Source organism: Apus apus, chromosome Z (assembly GCF_020740795.1).
Source record: "Apus apus isolate bApuApu2 chromosome Z, bApuApu2.pri.cur, whole genome shotgun sequence".
Lineage (NCBI taxonomy): Eukaryota > Metazoa > Chordata > Aves > Apodiformes > Apodidae > Apus > Apus apus.
This window is the reverse complement of record NC_067312.1, coordinates 13003029-13026495: the sequence shown is the minus strand read 5'-3', so window position 1 is coordinate 13026495 and position 23467 is coordinate 13003029. Positions and strand designations below refer to the sequence as shown.

Genomic DNA, 23467 nt, shown 5'->3' with positions numbered 1-23467 from the left:
TCATAGTCAAAGTTTTATTTGCTCACAGAGCAATATAAATTCTGTTATTTAATTGTCAGCAGTTGCTAATGAAACTACCTTGTATTGTCAGTGAATTTTAAGTCTTCTGAAATAGCATTTGACTGACTGAGTTGTCAGGGTTGTGAATTAACCTTGCTCTGCCCTTCTCACTTCACCTCTGCCTGCGCAGTTCTATGTTGTACCTGCCACACTGTGTTGCTTGGTTGTCTTATTCTCTGCTCTGCATACTGTGATAAAGATCTTAACCCTTTCTCTTCATAAACATCCTATCTTTTGCATCATCTTATGTGTTGCTTCATAACACACCATTGCCTTCAGGCCTTTTTGATAGTCAAAGCTGGTCAGGGCCCAACCTGGACATAGGACACAATTTTTCTTCTCAGGCAGCATGACCTGAGCTGCAAAGAAAAATTAAGCTCATAAACAGAGGTCAGGTATTGCAGTGGTTTATGCATGTAGATTATGCCAAGCACAAGAAAAGCTTTCAGGTTCCTTCCACAGAAACAGCTTATCTGGTTAAAGGTTGTGTGTTTTAAGTCACACGGTCAACATCAAAGTTTTAACTGAGGCAGTGACTAGACATGCTCTGTGGACACCTTCTAAGCCTTTGAAATACAAGTGAACACTTAATTCATTGTCAAATGAAATTGTTCCCAAAGCTTAGGAGAAGTCATCTATTCTGAGTAAAACTTCACAAAAGCTCGATGCTGGTGGGAGTTTTTCTGGTGTGTTCCATGTTCCTCATGTCCCCCAAAGGCTGGCTCCTTCTGTAAGCACTAGTAGTCCTGCAAAAACATCATGCTTTTAATTTTGGAAGCTTTTGCAGTTTTTAAATCTATGGGAATTGAGAAGAAGATGCAAAAGAAGTGTACTACTAAGACATGATTCAGGGAGCAAGCAACAGCCCAGGTTTCACAAACAACTAGCAAGTGTCTTGCTGGAGTCTAGCACTTGTGGCAGCCAGGGTGGCACAGCAACAACCCCTCAGTGCACATAGCACTTGCATGTGTTGCACAGTGTGTGGAAAGGAATGAGGCAAAGTGAACCCAAGGCAGAGAGAGACAGGACGAAGGAAGTGGGTTGAGAGGCAAAGCAAAGCGTGGGAGAGAGAGTACTTGAGTGGTGGTGACAAAGAAGGTGTGATCTCTCTCTGCTCCTGGGGTAAGCAGCACCTTTTGCTGCTCACAGCCTCACCTCAGATTTTCTGTAGGAAATCTGATAGCAACATGCTGACAACTGTCCCCCGAGATCTAAGAATATGTTGCTTTGACTGCAGAGCAGCAATAAAAGCCGAAGTTGGGGCCAGTAATGTGCAAAACACCGTGTAGCTTTTCCCTCTCTTATTTCAGGTATCCAGCCTGAGCACAGCTCATGGCCTGAAGAGTGCCTACACAAAGAAGAAAGGAGTGAGCTAGGGGAGAGACTGAGAATGTGAGCAAGCATGGTGCAATTCAGAGCACCAAAATGAAAGATGGAAAAGCATAGACAGTTGGAGTCAGGCCTTTCTTGGACTAATGCTTAAAACTTCTTTATGTACCAGCCAAAACCTGTCAGCTCTGAAGGATAAACATTGCAGAGGGTGTGGCTGCAGGCTTGAGCAGACTTGAATATTTATGCGTTGTAAAGCAGTAGCAAAGCCTGTGCAGAACAACATGACTGGGACCTGCAGGCTCAGGGCAGCAGGAAGGTAGTCAGGGGCTGTCTCAGGTTCCCACAGAGGTGGGAGCACTCTGCTGAAGCGGGCAACAGCCTGAACCCTGGTCAGTGCCCCCTCTTGTTGGTGCTGAGGGATTTGGAACGAATTTAGAGCTAGAAACTTTAAAAACACTTCCAGAAAATGGGATGGACTTACTTCTTGTTTAAGCAGACATCTGTTGAAGTGTGGTAGCAATATAATCAGAAATTCAGTCACCATTTATCAGGAACAATAATTATGTTGAGCCTTAAAAGTTAAGAACTTGAATAAAGAACAAATTTAGAACCATTTGGTAGATTAGCTAGATATTCTATTAGAGTCCTCAGCTATTGAGTCCTTCTATTCAATCCAAGCTCTAATTTTCACAGAGTGGGAATTTGATCTCATCAGCTACAGGGCAAAGTAATAAATTAGTTTACTTTGGGCTAGATAGACCAAGGCAGAATTCTTCCAGAAGAGCATGTTTAGCAACAAGGTTGAGAGTAACTGGAGCAATGTCACAACTAAAACTCTGAGCATTTGATTTTTGCTATGAAGTCTTCCAGCACTTGCAAAGAGCAATAAAACATGACAGTCAGTAGAACAGTTCTTTGGGTCTGACAGTACCAGTGTTGGATTCATGATATTTCCTTGGGTGCTCACACTCTCGGGATATTTTTTCATATCTCTGTTACTTTGAAAACAAGAGCTACAAAAGTTTCTGCTGTCTACCACACAACCAGGAGGGACAGGGTAGCAAGCATTACCCTACTTAGAGAATTGTTAATGTCTTAAAAAAAAAAATTAAAAAACATAGAAAGTCAGATTTGCGTTGGATTTGTTTTTTCCTTCTTTGCTGATACATTAAAATTTGGTCTGCTCACAACTTTCTGCTATTACTGATCAGAGAAGCAAAAAACTCTACTTGACAACATGACTCCAAAAGTCCACAGTGAGAATGAAATACTGAGACACAAGACAGAGGACTGTCCATCCCAGCATGTGGCCTGCCAGCAATAGTGAACTCTGGTACAGACCACACCTTAATTTTTCTACAGCAGAGTAGGAAGGATTGAAAGCATCCACCACCTTATGCCAAACTTCTCCTTTGAGGAAATGAGGTCTTGGAGTCTAATATTGGTGTGACAGTTGATTAATGAAACTGGGGTAAGGGCTGAACATTGTCTATTAGTGTGGGAGGAAAAGCAAGACTCTTTAACTGTGTACTATTTATGTTGAGTATTTTAATTGCTGCTTCCTCATCAGAACTACAGACTGTGAATTTTTTAAACTTTAATGGTTTAGAAGTTAATAAAATTGCTAAACTTTTCACTTAATCCAGTTGAAAAGAATTACAAAGTGTTTTGAAAAAATCAACTGCATGCTAGTACTTCTGGATTGAAAATAAATACATAAATGATTGGTTCTTGCTACTGCGGATATCCATGCTTGTAAGACTGGCTGGCTTCCAGAGCATCCTTGCACAGCTGCACATACCTTGTTTCAGCAGCATCCCTGTCAGCTGTATGTATGACTGTCCCACTCCAAGGCTGCCTCAATCCATTCCACACCACAGCCCTCTCTTCTGGACTGCTTGCTGCTTTGCTTCCTAGGAGAGGAAGCCATGGGTTGCTTTGCAAGAGACCACAGTTAAGATAAGGTTTGCAGTGCCTGAAGTAGACTTGGCGTTCAAGTGGGGCCAGGTCCTGCCTCTCAGGAAACCAAGTGCAGTGTTTAAAAATCCTAGACAACAGATTAGGTCAGTAGGCAAAATCTATTTATCTGTCTGTGTATCTACGTAGATTTCTATCCACACCAGCCAGAACACTTAGTGAGAAACTTGTTCATCATAGCTCCACACTCACCAAATCCCTGAACTCAGTGTTAATGTTCCTTTCGTATTCCTCATCAGCTGAAGAGCCTATCTCCAGAGTAGTCTTCCAGGTTTTGCACAGACCCTGTAAAAAGATTTGGGGTAGAATATAGCAGAATTCATAAGGAAGATTCTCTACCTTTTCCCTTACCTTCTGACAACGAAGGACTTGACTGAACTTTTTAGCATGGGCAGGAGGAATTCAGGGTTTTTCTGGTTTGGATCCAAGTTGTGACAGTTCAGAAGAGCCAGATGTCAGGAAACCCTAACTCAACACATTGTCTCTTTCCAGGAAACTTGTCTACTGGGAAAGTCCCAGGGCTAGAGAGTCAATGACTGTAACTGCTTCGTAAACTTTGTACAGGAAACCTTGTACCACTCAAGCATTCCTCCAGTGCGCTCTCAGACATCTGAGTTAAATATTCAAGTAGGGGACTGATGCCTTACCCATGCCACCCACAGATTTCTGACATTGATGACCAGGGACGTGACATCAAAAATCTGAAACCTTGCGAGAAAATGTCACACTGCCTAAATTAAGATCTTCATTGCTTTTTGTGCTTCCTTTTGTTTCCACTTGCCTCAGTTTGGGTGACAGCCTTATTGAAGTGTTGATGACTATTACATAAAGAAGTACACTCACCTGAATTTCATGCCTAGACTTTTATTTTTTATTTTATTTTACTTTTTTAATTATTTTTTTTTATTTTATTTTGTTCAAAGCACAAAATCCACCAGGGAAATCCCTGGACTTGAAACTGCAGGTCTTAATTATATGAATGTATTTATCTGAAGTCTGTTTTATCTTGCAGCATTAGCTTTGCCTAGGAATACCATAGTAAAAACTGCATGGGGAAGGGAGAGGGAACTTCCACTGGAAAGACTTTTGCAGCATTAGTTCATTATTTAATGCCAAGTACTTCGGAATCCACTGTCTGAGGCTGAGGAATGCTGGTGGGTTTTGCAGATAATCTAAGCTGCTTAAGGAACTGTATGCAGAAATCACCAAGAGTCTACCTGCCCTCTACAAATGTGTCAGTGCAGCTGGCAAACCTGTTTTTATATTAATCAGTGCAGCCCTGGACTCCAGAGTGCCTGGTACCTTGGTAGGGACTGGACTACTCCTATTTTAACCCACATAGGATTCAACATATTTTCAAAGCAGAGGCATTTTTAACATACGGCCTTAAAGTCAGCTTCCATTTCTTTTTTCTTTGGACTCTTCAGAGGCTAAAATTAAACTTTTATTCAAAAATTAGGGATGAATAACCGTCGCTTTTTCACAGCTCTGGGCAAGGGATGACAAAGAGTTCACAGTTTATTCTAATTTGGGTCCCAGCTGTGAAAACGACAGGGAACAGAGAGACACCAAACCATTCAGAAAGCACCACTTGCCAGGGGTATGTGTCTGTGTCCTTCTCCCAATTTAGCTACTTTGTTCCTAAATAAGAAACAGGCACTGATTTATGTGTCCAGTTCTGGAGCCCGCAAGGTGGATCTGTTCAAGTGAGTCCAGAAGAAGGCCATGAAGATGATCAGAGGGCTGGAGCAGCTCTGCTGTGCAGACAGGCTGAGACAGTTGAGGCTGTTCAGCCTGGAGAAGAGAAGGCTCCAGGGAGACCTTATAGCACCTTCTAGTACCTGAAGGGGCTGCAGGAAAGCTGGGGAGAGGCTTTTTGCAAGGGTGTGTAGCAACAGGATGAGGCGGAATGGCTGTAAACTAGAAGAAGGGAGATTTAGATTAGATTTTCAGGTGATGTCAGATGAAGAGTTGAACTTGCACTCTGAAAGTGCCACTCAGCAAAGCCTCTTATGGTCAAGTAACACGCCATGGACTGCATGGAATGCCTTGGCAGAGGCAACTGATGGTGGAATAAATACACTGTTATTAGAGCTTATGTAATATTTAGAGTAACAGTATAATTAAGATTCCCATTGTTCTTAACAATATTCTATTCTGATAAATGTTTTGTTACTTTTGTTGTTACTTTGTGATTATGTGAGATGTGAGCTGTTGGGGGGTTTTTTGTGTTGTTTGGAGTTTTGGGTTTTGATTTTGTTCTAGTTTGATTTGGTGGGATTTTTGGTAGCAGGAGAAGGGCCCCAGGAGGTAAGAAGCTGAGAAGTTCCCCCTGCTCCCAAACCAGCCAAGGAGCCGTTAGAGGAACAATAGACGTGCCTCTGCCATTAACATTCAAAAGAACAGCTATAACACCTGAGCAGAGAGGCACTTGAGGGAGAAGAGCTGTGCTGGAGGAAGAGACTGGTGCTGGGGTAGGAGAGCGGTGCTGGTGCTTGGTGAGGAAGAAGGGGAAAAAAGTGCCCAAGCAGAAGTTTCCCTGCAACCCACGGCGAGATGGCAGCTGTGCCCCTGCATTCACTGAGGAACGTGGTGGAACATTCCCTGGGGATGCCAGGAGGGGTGAACTTGGCCAGTGGACTTGGATTTTCTGGCCAGAGGATTTGCTGCCTGTGGACTCTGATTGCGCAGCTTTGGAAGACCCTGGCGCCAGGGGAGTTTGTTCCCCAAGCAGCCCGTGACTCTGTGGGAAGCCCAGGCTGGAGCAGCTCCGGACTTCGTGGGAAGGACTCATGAAGGAGAGGTTCGTGGAGGACTCTCTTCCATGGGAGGGACCCCGTGGGAAATCATGAAAGGAATCCTTCTTCCTGAGGAGGAAGGAGCGGCAGGAACCACCAGCCTGTGAACTGACTCTAAACCCCATCCCCTGTCCCCCTGTGCTGCTGGGGGGAAGGAGGGAGAGAAACCAGGAACAAAGTGATTTGGGCCTGGGAAGAAGGGAGGGGTGGGGTAACATAAGCAAGCCCTGCTCTGTGTGTTGTCTGTGTCCTGTGTGTGTTTGATTAGTGTGACATTAAATTATTATTTTTCCCCAAGTTGAGTCTGTTTTGCCCAGGACCTTAATCAGTGAAGAACCCTCCTTGTCCTTTGTCTCAACGCAGGAGCTTTGTCCTCCTTACCCCAGAGTGTGTGTGTGTGTGAGAGTTGAGTGAGCAGCCAGGGGGCTGTTCCTTTGTTGTTGTGTTGGGCCCAAACCACATCAGGTTTTGGGTTTTTTGTTTGGGTTATTTGTTGTTTGTTTCTTTCTTTTGGTTTTTATTTTTATTTCTTTGCTTGACATAATAAAAAACAGCCATTTTAGGTGATATCCAGATTGTATGATTGTTTGTACAAAAACTTGAGAGGTTTCATCCATCCAAAGATAATGACTTCTTCCTGTAGATAAGAAACATGCCAGATTATACAACTTCTGGGTAGAGAATATTAAAAAAATTCTTGTTAACACTATCTGGTCTCAAATGCAGGTGTGGTGTATCATAAACATGGCAGTATTTGTAGTCTGGTTACTTGTTTATATAGTTGAACTGTGTTTTTCATTAGCATAAATAAATTTGAGATTATTTGACCAATTGGTTTTAAAAAGGACAAGTCTTCAGGTAGAAAAACTAGTTTACAAATATGTGTATGTGGAACTCACACCAGTATCCTAGCACTGATGCTGTGTAAATGACTGCTTCCCAGTTCCTGCTAGTGGTTTGTACTGTGGTAGGTTTCTCATCAACATCAGTGTCCATCGTGGAGCCACACAGTGAGACAGAGTAGAAACATTACCTAGTGTAAATGGTCATGGCCCAGGTGACTTACTTCAGGGAGAAGTGTGGATACTGGGTGCTTCAGCTCTGTGGCATCAGGCATAACTGCGTGTGTTAGGTGCCACACTTCTAAAATCAGCAGGAACTATCCTAGGAAGTGAAATTATGACTTCACTAGTAGACAAGGTCTCAAAACAAAAGAGGATCCATAACACGTTGTAACTTGGCCTGTAGAACTAGAAAAGTTTTGGAACTCCTGCTACCATTTCTGCAGCATTGTGTTGGCCTACTTCTCTGTATTTCCCTGTTGGATGTCATCTCCAGTGTTTGCTGCAGACTGGTGGCACCAGACAGTGCTCCCTGGTCCCTTTGTACACAAGCTGTGTAGTTCTCTACTGTACTGTGCAATATGAGGTGTTGGATGATTGCCTGGGAGCTGTGGTCTCCTACTCTTGGTGGCACTCCCACCTAACCTGCAGTTGGATGAGAGCACCTGGGTTATGAAAGGAAAGCTTGTGTGCATGTTGGGGGTGGTTAATATGGAATTTTCCCTCCCAGCAGTTGTGAAACTAATGGGTAGATAGAAAACAAAGCTTGCTGGTGTGAAGGAAGGAGCATGTCACAGCTGGGGCATATTTGCTCACAAGCTGGACAGGAGGATCTTTGCTGGAAGATCTGAATAGCTGATTCCAAATCTACTGGGAATAAGCACTACATGCTTTCACTGTTATTTAAAATAATTCTTTATTATATGCTAAACAGGGATCAAGGGTGAAGTGAGTGGCATACACAAAGACAACACTACCCTGCAGCCTGTAGGGAGAAAGACTTCACCTGCCTAACTTCCCAGCTCAGAAAAACAGCACCTTCCCATTCCAAGGGAAACACTCAGAAGAGGCAAAGCAGCCTCACTGCTGGGACACACCTCAGCTCTGTGGATGTGAAATTAACCACACAGAATATAATACTAAAACTTCCTTTAATGCTGTTCACAGCTGGCAACATGCATAACATACCTCAGGAAGAGCAGGATGATGTTACAGAGTGCCTTTTGGCCCCTTGCTAGCAACTGAATTTGGGGAAGCACCCATGCTTGTCTTTCTTCCCTTTATGATCAAGGTCTCATTTATGGGCAAAAAGAGCACCATACATGTAACTAAAGCTAAGAATTTATTGTTAGTTGAAATATGAAGAGTCTGTTGTTGCTGGTCCAAATCTAATTGTTAGAGAAAAAAGAAATCATAATAATGAAGTTAAGATACTTCAGTACAGGGATAATATAATTAAAATTATAAGACACACCTTGTAGATTTTATCCCTTTTATGGGGATTATGTTGTTCCCTTCTGTTGTTTCTCAACAAGGCAGACATCTTGATGGAAGTTTGTTATAGACCCCCCAGCCAGGATGTAGAGGCTGATGAAATATTCTATAAGCAGCTGGCAGAGGTCTTGTGATCACTGCTGTATGGGAGAAAGTAGCTTGTAGGATTGAGATTGTGTGCAACTACTGTATTTCATTCCATGCGAAGAAACATAAAAAACACCCAGAATTTTAAAACTAGAGTAGATATTTTGCTCTGGTTAAAATTTGCATATCAAAAGCTAGAGACGAAAGAGAAACATCTTTGCATGTCATCATTTCCAGAAGGGCTGCCTGGCAATGTGCAGTAAGATCCATGCCAGAGTCACTTTGGGTTTATCAGAAATGATCATTATGATTTACCTGAAGCAGTGTCACAGGAGGCTTTTTTACAAGAAATTTCCAATGTGTTTTTGCCTTGATTTACAGTGAAAAGCAAACAAAGGATTGCATGTGAAAAGGAAAGTCCACGGTACACTTGGAAATAAGATACAAGGGCTGCAGCATGTGACCCTGTCATTTAATTGTCTCTGATATCTGAAAAGCTTTTCTGCCAAGCCCCAGAGAAAGTGGGGTTTAAATGCTTCTGCTAGTCAGCATTTTCAAAACCGCTGAAATTCACAATCTGTAGCTGGAGTCTCCTGTCTCAGTTGTCAGTTTCCTCCAGTAATGAAGAGAGTGCTCAGACTGGATGCTGGAGGATGATATTGGAAAAATCCAACTCCAAACCCAAATTGTAGGGAGCCAGAAGATAGTGAAGAATGAATATGTCTTCATCTTTATCTTGTATATGTGACCTGTGAGTGCTGTGGGCTCAGAACAGGAGGCCAGGCTGTGAAGGCAGATCCCCTGTATCTCTGTGAGAGCCTTGTTCTCCTGGAAGCTTTGGAAGAAATGGACACTTGGGCTTGCCTATCAGGTGTCAGAGGCACCTACTCATGTCCACTGCTTAGGTAGGGAATGCATGCACTTATTTTAGGAGAGACACTTTCCCAGGGATCTAAAATTTAGACTAGTATGAAGGTGCACTGGGTCCTAAGCAGATTTAATTTCACCAAGGGTAAAAAGTCACATCCTCAGAAAGCCATGTCTGATGACCTAGCCTGGAATTTCAAACCTGCAAGTCTGAAATCTACACCAGGCAAACAGGAAGAAACTAGTAAAGGAGGAGTGTGCTTAGCATTTTAACTCCTTCTGTTCTTCTTGTGCACTTGCATCTGTGCTATTCTGGCATTCAAGTTGGTTGCCAACAGTGCTGCTTTCAGCTGGGAAGTGTTAAGGCCATTACATGCATGTCCTTCTTAGGCTTTGGCCACAAGTCCCAACAAACCTAGATTAAAGCCCTCATCACAAGATTGGCAAGCCTGTTGGCAGAGACACTACGTCACCTTTTGCTTTCCAGTCCTCATACATCATCACTGAGGATGCCCACTAAATCTGAAAGGCTGCTTGCAATACTAGACATGACCTCCAGACATGACGACTGAGTACTTGTGGTATTTCGTACTGTGAGGTTTTCACAAGGGCCAGAGGTGTTAATGGCTTCAAAGAGGGGCTAGAGAAACTCAGAGAGAGAGAGAGAGGCTCTATAGGTATGACTTCCAGCTGACCCAGCTGGGAAATGAGCCAGGGGCTGGGGAGTGGATGGGGAAGAACTCTATAGGCATGCCTTATACCCCAACAGAGGCTGCTGGCCACTGTGGAGATTAAGAAATTGGGCCACAGAACTTTGGGATGACCCAAACAAACTGGTTTTTAACTTCAAATATTCTTACATGCTGTAATTTTGTGGAAGGGTCAGCCAGAGGGTGACTCATTTGCCTAAACACCAGCATCTGGTAGCATTGGAAGCTCTGTCTTTTCAGCTCCTCTCCCAGAAAGGCTCAGGTAAGTCCTGTGAGGCTTTATGCAGACATGTGGAGTGTCTTCGGTGGCTAAAATATCTCTAAGTGCATATGGTTGGGCTCTCACTGTTTCTGTCACCAGCTCAGAAGGGAAGTGGGGGGGATGGGGAGGGGGCACTCTTTGACCAGTGGTACTTTTGAAGGAGGTAAATGTTAAGTTTCTGATGGTCACAAGATACAAGGTTTTGGACACTGCAGTGTTTGGAGAAGGTAAATATCAGTACTTGGCATTCATCTGTTTTGAGATCTTTAGTCTGCTGACTCATCCTTGTGTGAATCTGCTCTTTGCAGCCAGAGAAGTTAGACCTTTGCTGAGGCAACAACAGCCAAGGTGGCATCATCTCGGGGCTCAACATCTGCTGAGGAGCCTGACAACAGCTAGTCCTTCAAGACGACAAAAGTAACTTCTGAAGCGAGCAAGCCCCCAAGAGAAGGGAATGTGGGACATCACTAAGCTTTCTAGGTCAATGGTGTGTTACCAGTGTGTTGATGGGTAGAACAAATGAGAATTCACCTGTGCTGTGCTGAGTTGTCCTGCCATGCTGAGCATGCCCTGGCAGTGAAAATCATCTGACTGACATGCCAGTCCCAAAGTTTCTGGAGACAGGAACCAAAACAGTCCCTGGTAATTTGAAGAGGAAGATCCAGAGAACAGAAGCAACAGATACATCGTATTTGTGGTTCTTTTAGAAATGGTGCCACACAGACTGAAGTAACAGATGCAGTTATGCAGGTCCACGGGCTGACAAATTAAGCACTCATCTCACTGGCGACTAAGAGAGCTTCTCCTCCCTGCAGCCTCCAGACAGTCCTGCAGTCAATGCTTCGCCCACATTCTAGAAGAAAGAGCCTCTGCCCTTTCCTCTACAGCTCCTGGCACTGCTTCCTGGGAAGCTTCTTCTCTCCTGTCAAATTGTGCCTGCATGATCCCATATACACATAAAAATCCACATTTCATAAGTTTGAGACATCAAAAAATCAACAAGATTTCCCCTCTTGGCACACACCTGTGCCAAGAGCAGAGGCTTCACAACCATTCTTCTTTCCCTAGCCTGTTCTACCACTCCATTATGATAGTCTTTAGGGAGGCCTCTTTGAGGAGCAGCTAACAGAAATCTTATCCTCTCTGGTTTTAGCTCCCTTCTCTTTGCCCTCTTCACTGAGGACAGATATTCTGGTTCCTGTTGCAGCAAGCTGCAGACTGCTTTCATGTCCTTCCGTACCTCCTCCTCCCAGCCATGGTCCACCACAGCTTTTCAGCATCAAAAAGTATGTTGAGCCTACTAAACGCTGGGTCCTCGTAACTGTTTTTGTCCATGGAGGAGAGAATGGGGTGAGCAGAGACATGTGCTCTGACATGTATATCTGATCTCCATTGCATTGTTTCACTGTGACTGGCAGAAGCCCATCAATGTTTTTGAAAAATGTGAGAGAATAAATTTTTTTTTAAAGACCACCTGAAGTTTTTTTCCACTTTGCATAAACTGTAAAAGCATTTTATTAGTATTTGAGAGTTCGATTTAATTGGATTATAGCCTGGTTTAAAATGGGAATAGTTTTCCATTGACAATATTACTTACCATGGGGGTTTCTTTTTTGGTGTATGTGAAACTTTCTCAGTTTCAACAGTAGGAAAAAACCTCAAAGGTTTATTCTGTAAAATCAGTCTTTTTTGGTGTATAGTGGTGTGATAGATGTACTCTGTGACATGTTCTGATACATCATGCATTTTTTTTATTTTTTTTTAACCTGCTAATTAAATTATATCACTTACTAAACACCAGTCTGCTTCCCCTACCTAGAGCAAATAGAAGTGTTCATACCTGCACTTCTCAGTGCAGAGAGAACTTTTTTTACAGTCATGGTCTCATGTAGCACACTAGGAAGAAATGGCAGTGCATGGCAAGTGTGCCAAATGACCCAGTGCCGTCTCTGTTTTCTTTGAGGCACTTTGATCTCTTATACCTTCCCACTTGCCTAAATTCAACAAGAAATCTGAATTTTTGGGAACTGAAATTGGCAAATCTCAGCCTCTGTCGTGAATGTACACATAGTGATAAATCTCATGAATATTTTTTTCTTAGTAGATTTATTCCAGTGCTGAACCACAAACTGGACAGACTACTCAAGCTGTTCAGATGGAACAAAACTAAAAAACAACAGGTTTGTATTCAGAGGAGGGAAAATTCTGGAGTTCTCATGAAATTTCTATCTCCCTTCTGAAGAATTCTGAATTCACTGAGTTATTCTGCTTGCAGTTTTGTGCACTGTAACAGAGCAGGTACCATCAAACAGACTTAATCACAGACTGATGCAATCTGAGATGCCTGAAAGCACATTAATAATTGTTCAGATTCATAACTCATTAACAAGCTCAGATGACACAGTCCATTTTTCAGAGAAGGTTGCTAAAGGTGGACTGAACCCCTGCATGTGTGGGAGCCTGTCCTTGCCATTCCCATCTACATCTACCCCTTTGAAAGCCAATGCAAATTCTGCACCTGAAGAATGGGTGCACTTGGGTGGGAAGAGGGATTTCAAGGACCAAGCTGTTGTTCAGCAAGAATTCTTGCTCCAGTGCCAGTGCCTCAGCCTGGCCTCTGCATCCTGTGCGGGCCGCAAGGGCTGCTCCTCCCTCACCTGCAGCCCTGCTCCGATGCAGAGCCCCTGGTCTCTCCTACATTCCTCGGTGGCCTCTGGAGATCGATTCACAAAACAAAGACAGCAGGCACGGGGATGTTACACTTCCAAAAGGTCAATATTTTTTAATTGCTGAATGATTAAATAAGCATAGTTTCCTGCTTGTACATTAGCGTTCAATCAGCTGCCAGATACAAAGCTTGCACAAGCTACGGCTTAGTACCAGGAAGTACCAGATAAGCAGCCTGTCAGGATACAAATGTTAGTATGCTCTAGTAATTGCCTGAAATAATTTTCTGCTCTTGTCAGGAAACGATGCAGTTGGCATTCCTGCTTGGTGTTTCATCTGTGGGCAGAACTGAGCTCTTTCTCCGTTTCCCGCCTGTTCTTGTGCCGATTTGCATGAGCTGCTGTTGTCATCAGCCCTGACCCTGTGTGCGCCACCTGCTCCTGCTGGAGAGAGGTGGGGAGCATAACACAGGCTATATTATCATCCCTAGAGTTCTATCAATACACTGATTCCTTCTCCAAGTGTCACACTATGTCACCAATAATGGTGGTGACCTGCAGACAGAGTTGTTAACAGCTGTGTCTAGACAGAGAGCAATTTTTACTCATCATATGGGTGTTTAACCTTTTCAGTTTTCTTCTTGCTTCAAATGAATGCAATTTCAGCATCTCCCCAGAGGTTCTCACCACCAGCAGGTCTTCAAAATGGCAATTAATCAGCAGGAAAAAAAGCATGCCAGCGACTTGTTTCTTGTGAAATACAATCAACAGGCTTTTTACTCCCATTGTGTTCTGAGTAAGGGTTTGAGCCAGCAATTCTTTTTCAACCCCATCTACTGCGGAACAGAGAAATATGCTGCCAAAACACAGCCGAGGCCAAGGCTGGCACGGCGCTGCCGCACCCTCCTGCAGACATCCCTGGGTATCTCGGTCAGGGGCAGCAGAAGGTACCTTCTACTCCCTCCCACGCAGCCCGTGTGGGTGGAGAGGGGAAAGGAGGCATTGATTTAACAAGAGGATAAATCAAAGGACTCTTGCTACCCAGAGGCAATCGCCCAGGGAAGCAGCGTAATTGCAGGTTGGGCCAGCCGCAGCTGCCAGTGTCACCTTGGAGACTGGCTGGTAAACTCCAGGCCTCCCAAAAGAGGGGGGGCCAAGGCAGCTGGGTGTGTAAACAAGTAAAACGAGATGGACAAGGAAGCTCTGCAGCAATCACAGGCCCTGTAACCCTTCCGCTTGCCACCTGAGCCTCGGGAGAGAGCCCAGAAGGGTGGAATCAGGTGGGGCACTACACTGTCCCAGCCCCCCAGCACTTCCCAAGCCCTGGGTGGAAACCCCAAGTGCAGGATAGCATTGCAGGTAAAGGATTTTCTCTCTTGTTTGCTACCTCACAGTGAGCATATCCAATCAGTTGGCCTTGCAGCTCAGCCAAGAGTAGTTTTTAAAATATACATGTAATAGATATATTTTGCTTAAATTTAATAAATAAGTATATTTTTTAAAACTGGATGATGCTAAGAAGGTGAAGGCACAGAGAGGAGGCTGCAGACTGCCATGGAGGAGTCAGTGGGGTTGGGAAGCCAGATTTTTAAGGTAGTGTTTAGTTGGCTGCTTAACACTGATGCAGTTTTCATGCTTTTAATAATGTAATGAAATTACTGGGAAAAAAACCCCAAAGGCATGCAACTGGTTTAAGACACTAAGTTCCCAGATTCTGAGATCTTCTACTCAAGAGTAGTGGATGACTTGTGAGTTTGACCAGGACAGGGACTTTCAGGATTCTGTGGTGATGCAGAGCCTGGTGTGGATTTCTATCAACCACATTGGGGTGTTTTTTTAGGATTTTCACAGGAGTCTCTTGGGCTTAGCTGAAGGACAATGCATAAACAAATGGGGCTGAGCAGGAACATAGCTTAGATTAAAGCCTCGGGTTTAAAGGGATGTAAAGGGATCTGGTTGCTGAACAGCCTAAGGCTTTTCTGGAAAACTCAACCCAGAATTTCAGGTTTTGTATTTGTTAAGAAGAAATGCAGTCATTTCTGTTCAGCCTGCACAACAAAACACTGCCCATAGAAACAAATAATGATGAGGATGTGAGGTATTGGAATTGCTCATAGATCAAGCTCTTACGCAAAACAGCTCTTCAGTGTTCAGGGTTAAATTAACCAGCCCTTTTTCATTTCACAATGGGAGACATCTGATGATTTTGGGAGAGATCTGAGAATGAAAAACATGCAAAATTATACTTATGACCTTTTCTTACTTTAATAATTGTTATTAATATGTAACAACTTTGTCAGGTGGACAGAGAACGGCTATATTTAGCAAATCCTGACTGTATCTCTAACTACTTCACATTACCCAAAAAGGGGAAAAAGCAAAATGAGAGGAGAGAGTAAAAAACAGCAGCTGAATCACCATGATTCCTCCATCATTTCTCTGATTCAGAATCTATTTTCTCACAAGTATTTTCTTGCAGTACAGTATAGTCTTTTAACATTCTGGGAAGGGTTTCTCTCTTGCTTAAACAGCAGCCAACAAAGTGGTAGACATGACTACAGACTAGGCTTATGTGTACTAAGGCTTGTATTTAATTGTTTTTCTGTATTTTTTTAGTATATAGAAGGGATTCTCAAATGAGTATTGCTGTGTAACGCAGGAAGCGGGTTATGTTTAAGAGGCTTTAGTGTAATGTTCATTTAAGTGCAATCTTTTTTCAAGCAGACTTTAATTTCCCAGCTTTCTGTAACACTGTGGTATTGGTAATTTTATTGTTGAACAATTTAGAAAACATAGATTTGCAAAGAGCAGCAGAAATATTTATTGATATTTTATTATTGATTATTGATATTGATATTGATTTTTAGCTGCGGTGCATGGAAGAAAAAATGACATTATCTCTGCCTGTGACATTAATGAGATTATTAATGAGAGCTCTGTTCCAGCTGAGAAGGAATACTGAAAAAATTGGAAGAGTTCAGGAAGAAGACCAGAATTATCTAACATCTGGAAACTCATTTTGTAGCGATAGTCCTAAGTGCTGTCTGATTACTTAGCAAAAGAGGGTTTAAAGGGGGCCTGTATTTGCAGCTGGACAAATACTAACTACTCTTTCATCTGGTAAAAGCAAGAAAAACAGCACCAAAAGATGGGAGAAAATTTACACTAGGAATAAAAAACATATTTTAAGAAGAAAATTATTAAGTACCGAACCACTTAGCCTAGAGATGGTGGGTTCTCAGCTGGAAATGGTTCTACAGGTAAAAGCAAACTGTGTTCTTACCACAGATGTAACTGAGCATTGGCCAGTTTCAGTGGCTTTTACTGAGGTGTAGGAGATCATGATAGATATTCTATCAGATGATCACTCTCTAGCCTCACTTCATGAATCTTGCTGCCATGGTGATTTGCTGGGCATTGCAGTATACTGGAAATGCCTCCACTGAACTCCAGGCAAAGAGCTCCTGTCTTATTTGCAGGGTATGTGTTTGTGTAGAGTTTTGCAGCATGCAGTCCAGACAAATTATGTCATCACTGCTCTTGGGTTAGGGCTCAGTTTTGGGGGCAGTCTTGTTCAACATCTTTATCAGTGATCTGGAAGAGGGGATTGAGTTCATCCTCAGTGAATTTGCAGATTGGGTGGGAGTGTTGATTTGCTTGAGGGTAGGAAGGCTCTGCAGAGGGACCTGGACAGGCTGGGTTGATGGGCCAGTACCGATTGTATGAGGTTCAATAAGGCCAAGTGTTGGGTCCTGCATTTCAGTCACAACTGCCTCAGTCAATACTACAGGCATGGGGATGAGTGGCTGCAAAGATGCCCAGCAGAAAAGGAACTGGGGTGTGCTGGTGAACAGCCAGCTTATCCTGAGCCAGCATGTGCCCAGGTGGCCAAGAGGGCCAACAGCATCCTGGCCTGCATCAGGCATAGCCAACACAAGTAGGGAGGTGATTTTGCCCCTGTACTCAGCACTGATGGGGCTGCACCTCAAGTACTGTGTTCAGTTCTGGGCCCTTCACTACAGGAAGAACACTGAGTGTGTCCAGAGGAAAGCTGTCAAGCTGGTGAAGGGTCTAGAGAACAAGTCATACAAGCAGCAGCTGAGGAAACTGGGGATGTTTAGTTTGGAGAAGAGGAGGCTGAGAGGGGACCTCATTGACCTCTGCAACTACCTGAAAGGAGGTTGTAGGGAGGTAGGTGTTGGCCTCTTCTCCCAAGGGACTAATGACAAGACCAGAGGAAATGGCCTGAAGTTGTGTCAAGGAGGTTTAGATTGGACATCAGGAAGAATTTCTTTACTGAAAGAGTGGTCAAGCACTGGAACAGGCTGTCTAGGGGGGTAGTGGAGTCACCATCCTTGGATGTATTCAAGAAATGTGTAGATGAGGAACTTCATGGCATGCTCTAGTGGCTGAGATTGTAGGTTTGTTTTTTGGGGTTTTTTGTGGGTGTTGTTTGGTGAAATGTGTGTGGTGTTTGTATTTGTTTGGGATTCTATTGTGTGTGTGTGGGGGGGTTGTTTGTTTGCTGTTGCTTTGTTGTTGGTTGTGGGTATTTTCGGTGTTGGTTTTTTTTTGATGGTTGAACACAATGATCTCAGAGGTCCTTTCCAACCATGATGATTATGTGACTCTGTGATCTTTGGAAATACAGAACATAGTATAGAGACTGCACATGCTATGGATGCATTATGCACTCTCCATGTAGGTACATAGATATTTTTTTCTATCTATGAAAGTTATAGTGCAAAATTATATAATGTAAGCATAGTTTGCACTCTGTTTATAGAACATCACTGAATTCTACACTTTTGCCTCTTAAGGGCAGATCATTGTTTGGAGAGAACATTTTTGACTGCTGATCTCACAGAGCTGTAGGGTTTTTCTGGTCACTTGCTAATGAGTTCCCAGAAGAACTTCACTCGTTCTGTTTGAAGCAAAAGCTGAAATGGTGTCTTTTCTACCATGGTGTATTTCTGCAATATGCTACTACTGAAACCATTTTGGGGGAACAAAAATATTTTATTTTTCATTTTTTCCAAGCCCAGATGGTGTTCTCTGAAGGTGCAGCAACATACCAGCTGCTGCAGCCAGTGCTCTGTAGACTGGAGCAGAGCAATTAAGATAAAATAGTTTATTAATTTCAGGTTTCTTTAAAGTCTTCTCCAATTGTTTAAATTCACACTGCTGCACATACAATGATAATGAGACTGAAAGTGTAATGTGCACTGATGATGCCTCTTCACAGAGCTGCCCATCTTCCTCATCTCCCCATGCCTGAGCATCCTCTGAGTGCCTTCACAGTCCGGGCTGTGCTGTGACTCAGCCAGCCCTTACATGGCTCTCATACACTGTGGCCTGGTCCTGTGATGCTTTAAGGGCTCAAAGTTATTTTTGGGGCCTTTGTGATCTGCAGATGCTGCAGTCCTGACCCTGAGTGTGTCCCCATGGGCTATGATTTGACATGTCTCTAAAATGTCTGCATGGACACGGGCATCCCTGGTGTTCTTAGCACTAGGCACAAATAATCCCTGTGTGCGGAGTGACTCTGCCAGCCTAAGCGTGCTGCTTTTGCAGGAGGTATTGCAGTTCTGCAGGTCCATTCCCCTGTTTTTCCACTTTTTATCCCACTGTCTTCCTCTGAGGGAAGCTGGGAGGTTTATGTGCCTCTTGGTGGAGACCTGAAGTCCTGGGGTCCTAAATAATAATTGCAGTTGTTCTCCAGTTGAGTTGAAATAAGTTGTCGTCCACATGTGAGGTCAGGTCTCTGGGTGGTCGCTATTGCTTAGATGTGCAATGACATCTCCCTATTCTGGATAGTTAAGATTACAGTAGAAAAAACATAAGGAAAAGGTCCTGACTAAGGACAACCTGTGAGGGAATGATGACTGCAAGCCTGGCCAGGCTGAGGAGGCTTGGCAGGGCTTCTGGGGGTGCAGGGGCAGCACTGCTCTCCTGGGCGGGGTGCTCCGCCAGTCTTCACTGTGTTCGTACACTGTAGGCAGCAAATTCTTAGCCACACTTTCCTAGTTGCACCTGGGTTAAACACAGGATGGTTGGCTCAGGTCTCCTTTCAGGGTTGGTGGCCCAAACTTGTCATTTCCTCTTCTGGTAGAAGGATACAAGGAAAAGGAGATAGAAAGTCAAAATAAATCCTCATGAGAGAGTTGCCAGCACGTTACGAGTGAGGAATTTGGGATGCTCCAGACACTAAGGCAGGATTCAGCACTCTGCCTTGTGTATGTAAATCTGCACCATATGAGTGCTTTTGTCTTCCAGATGCCAGGCACAGCAAGGCATGACCGAGAGATGGCAATCCAAGCAAAAAAAAATTTGTCCAAAACCACCGACCCTCTAGAAAGACTTCGGCTGAAGTGTTTAGCAAGAGGATCTGCAGGCATCAAAGGACTTGGCAGGTGAGTCTAAGAAGTCAATTCCATTATTCAGCCTAATAGTTTTAGCTACAAGAAACACGCAGGCTAAGCAGGGGCCAAAACCTGGCTCCTGGTTCCAGTGCAAACGCCACAACTCACAGAGCCTGTGCTTGGGGCTCCTGTGTTTTGGGAGACAGGACTGACCTGCTTGCCTGTTGCAGGACCAAAGACCATGAATTGCTCAGAGGAAGGTGCTTCCCTGAGGCCCAGAATAGCTGCTGGCAGAGAGGGAGAACATAAAACATACCTCTTGCTTTGGTATTTTCTCTAATTAACTTATATATCAGTATTGGGGATTTTGTGCTTCCTTTCCTTTGGGGTGTTATTCTCCTGTAATTATCTATTAGCTGTCTCGTTTATGGGAGCCATCTAACTTTCTTCTGCAGTGACCCTGAGAGTGTGGGTCAGCCCACCCCAAGGAAAGCAGAGCTGCACTGCAGCCTGAAAACCCCTCCTGGACCCCACAAACCACAGAGGGATCCTAGGTGAACATCTGGAACTTCACCACCTTGCCCAACTCTTAGATAGCCCAAATGTATAATGAATTGGAAGATTCCTTGAGTTAAGCCAGCCTTCATCTCCTTTAACTTCAGCTGTATAATATTCAGGCACCCAACCTATGCAAGTCCTCTCTGCTGTCAGTAAGTGTGGTGGGGGGGTTCTTAAGGGTTGTTTGGGTGTTTTTTCCTCTTTTGTTTTTTATCTCAATAGAGTCCCTGTGCTCCAGCACTGTGCTAAATGACTGCACCATTCTCAAAGTTTTCCTAATAACAAAATTATCCTAATATTGCATGTTTTCCACAGAATGTTTCGGATTATGGATGACAACAACAGCAGGACCCTTGATTTCAAAGAGTTTGTTAAAGGATTAAATGATTATGCTATGATGATAGACAAGGAAGAAGCACAGGAGATTTTCCAGATATTTGATAAAGATGGCAGTGGAACAATTGATTTTGATGAATTTCTTGTTACGCTGAGAGTAAGTCTGAAAATTTATGTTATTACTGAATTAAATGGAGAAAATCATCATTAGCTGAACAGAAAACACTGCACATGTTTTCCACTTTGGTAATCTGCAAAATCTACATCTCTATTTTAAAAGTCAGTAGTTCTTTAGAAGTTAATATATTCTATTTCCATCTAAATATGCTGCAGGGGAAAATCACCCTAAACAACACCTCTGTGGATGAGAGAGCTCAGAAGCCAACATACCTCTGCAATTTATTGGCAAGGCATAAGTCTCCTCACAAGTAGTATAGTTACAAATAAATGGTTGTGTTTTGGGGATTTTTAAAAATGAATTGCTCCATTGATTTAGGTACCTAAACTGCTGTATTGCAGTCTGGGTACCCATGCACATCAGCCCATTAATCTCACTTATTTGTCACTTTCCTGATTTATCTCCTTATAACATGAACTAATCATGAGGTGGCTTCCTCTAATCAACCACAATGTGAAGGATTTTGGTTGGAGCCTCATTGCTCTGCTGAGGTCTAAAAAAATTAGGAAGAAAAATACTAGCAATTAGTGTAATTAGTAATTTCTTTCCAGAAATATTTAAAATTAGTAGAACAGGAAGTGTTCTGGGTAGGTTTCTGTTCTATTACCAACTTATCATCATACTGATAGACACTGAATAATACATTGCCCTTCCAGCTCATGGAGAATGCTCAACAGACTGTCAACAGTTTGTCAACAGTTTGTTGTCCCAGGTTCCTTGAAACAGGTTCGCTTTTAACAGCAGCTGTTACTTGAATTTGGGCTAGTCAAGCAGTTGGCAGAAATAAACTGATCCTATTAATTTTTCTTTACAGCCTCCCATGTCGAACGCAAGGAAAGAAATCATCATGCAGGCCTTTAAGAAGTTAGATAAGTCTGGAGATGGTGTCATAACAATTGAAGACTTAAGAGGGGTGTATAATGCAAAGCACCATCCCAAATACCAAAATGGAGACTGGACAGAAGATCAAGTTTTTAGGGCCTTTCTGGATAATTTTGATTCACCCTATGACAAAGATGGGAAGGTAAGTGAAACACTTAATGTCAAGCCATGAAATCACCATGTGACTTAAATTATTAAATGTGTTGCAGTACCAAACATGTATTTTCATCACATTCATGGGGATGACTCCAGTAAAATGGATGCATAACCTCCATACAGGATTGTTGGTGCAGTTTCCTCAAGCAGAATGTTCCTGCTTTTTGTGCTGAGGTCAGACATGAACAAATAAAGCAAGTCCTTAGAAGGATCCTTGACAAGTTCAGTGCCTTGCACCTCACAAACACTGCAGTGTTTGAGCTTATAGAAAAATTACTCTGAGCACCCACTTCTTGTTCAGTCATCCCAACATTAGCCAACTGATTGTAGTTTCTTCTGAAAACTGTCTGGGACTTTCCTGTGCCTGAATCAGAGGTCACTGATGATGCTGGAATGAACTGAAGACCTTAAAAGTTTTTTAGCAGAAATGTATCAAGGCTGAGTGTCTGCTAGAAAGGTCCTCTTCACTATGATATTGCTGGGTGCCTCTGGAGAAGGTGGAGCCTGTTGTGGTGGAAGGACAGGTTACAGTGTTTTCTGCCCCCCGTTGTCACATTTCACTTAGCTCTCAAATGGAAAATGCAGTAGGAGCAAATATTTTTCTATGTGATATTTATTCAAAGAATGACCTATACTGTCAAATAATTAAGTAGTTAGAGGAGTCATGTACTGCTTATATCTGCTAAACTGTTTTTTTTGTTGTTTGGGGTTTTTTGTGGGTTTTTTTTTTGTTTGTTTGTTTTTTTAAAGGTCATTTAAAAACCAATGCAACCTCAAAATACCCACAAAAGATAGTCAAAACTCTTAGGTATTTGAAAGAATGCTGGCTTCTTTAAATGAGATTTGTTTAGAGCAATGACATTTTCTCTCTAGTGAATGGATATAAAGCTTCTACCAGACTCTGTATTGCACTAGAAACCCCATCCACTTTTATTAATAAAAATGCAAAGGACTAGAATATAACATCCCTGGAAAAAAAATGCCTTAAAACATTTGTCTTCTTGTGCAACACTGATTTTATCTTCAGCTCCTGGTAAGGTTAGTTTAACTCTATATGTTTCATTTCCTTCCAAGTGTTCCTGGAGGATGAGCTCTTATTTCTAGCAAAGAAGTGAACTTACACAAATTTGCAGTGTCTTCATTCCTCCTGTTGGATTCCTTATCTCACTAGAAATAACGTGATATAGCAGGTGCTGATTTCTTCATTCAGAGCTCTTCTCAACATATGGTTTGAGTTACTATAGTATTAAAGAAATAAAGGTTCATTTTCCTGTTTTAAATCTTTCTGTCTCAGGTCACAACAGAAGAATTCATGAATTATTATGCCGGAGTCAGTGCTTCAATTGACACAGATGTCTACTTCATCATCATGATGAAGAATGCTTGGAAACTCTGATCATGTGATTAAAGGAGCAAGACTTCCACCTTTTGTAGGTTCCCATGATTTAGTGTATGCAAAACAACACACTAATTTTCCATAGTCACAGCTTCCACTAACTGTGCCAATTACAGTCAACCTACATAAGTAATACCCAGATGCTTTGGTAGGCTCAGGATCAGAGCATAACCAGAGAGCATTATCTGGCATCCAGCCACTCGGCAGATCTGTCCTTTTTTCTCCTTGCATCCCTGTCATGTCTTTTCTTCTCAGATATCTGCAGTAGGTCCCAGTGGCTTCTGAATGTATCCCCTCCTCCAGCGTTAGATACAGCTCAGTTCAACAGAGGACGCAAGAGGAGGGAGGAAACCAAAATATTCTGGATAGGTGGTGGTCTGGAGCAGACTGTTACATACATGAGCAAGACTGTCCCAGTAGGATCATGCAGCCCTCTCATCTCTACTACTGCAGCATCTCTTGGCTTCTTCTCAACTGTGGGATGGAGCAGCTCTTCAGCTTGCT

The 23467-nt window shown here is 43.0% G+C and overlaps 1 protein-coding gene across 2 annotated transcripts; it reads left to right on the top strand.

The window, feature by feature from the left end:
* The first annotated feature begins 13138 nt into the window (after positions 1-13138).
* CAPSL (calcyphosine like) lies at positions 13139-22991 on the top strand. Of its 2 annotated transcripts, none has more exons than XM_051643490.1 (5): positions 13139-13200; positions 19372-19508; positions 20331-20508; positions 21344-21553; positions 22862-22991. In XM_051643490.1, exons 1-5 carry the CDS (start codon positions 13183-13185, stop codon positions 22961-22963), a joined length of 645 nt encoding a protein of 214 aa, XP_051499450.1. In that variant the 5' UTR covers positions 13139-13182; the 3' UTR covers positions 22964-22991. The 2 variants fall into 2 exon arrangements, with proteins under 2 accessions (XP_051499450.1, XP_051499451.1); XM_051643491.1 differs by lacking the exon at positions 13139-13200 and adding an exon at positions 14233-14454.
* The last annotated feature ends 476 nt before the right edge of the window (positions 22992-23467 follow it).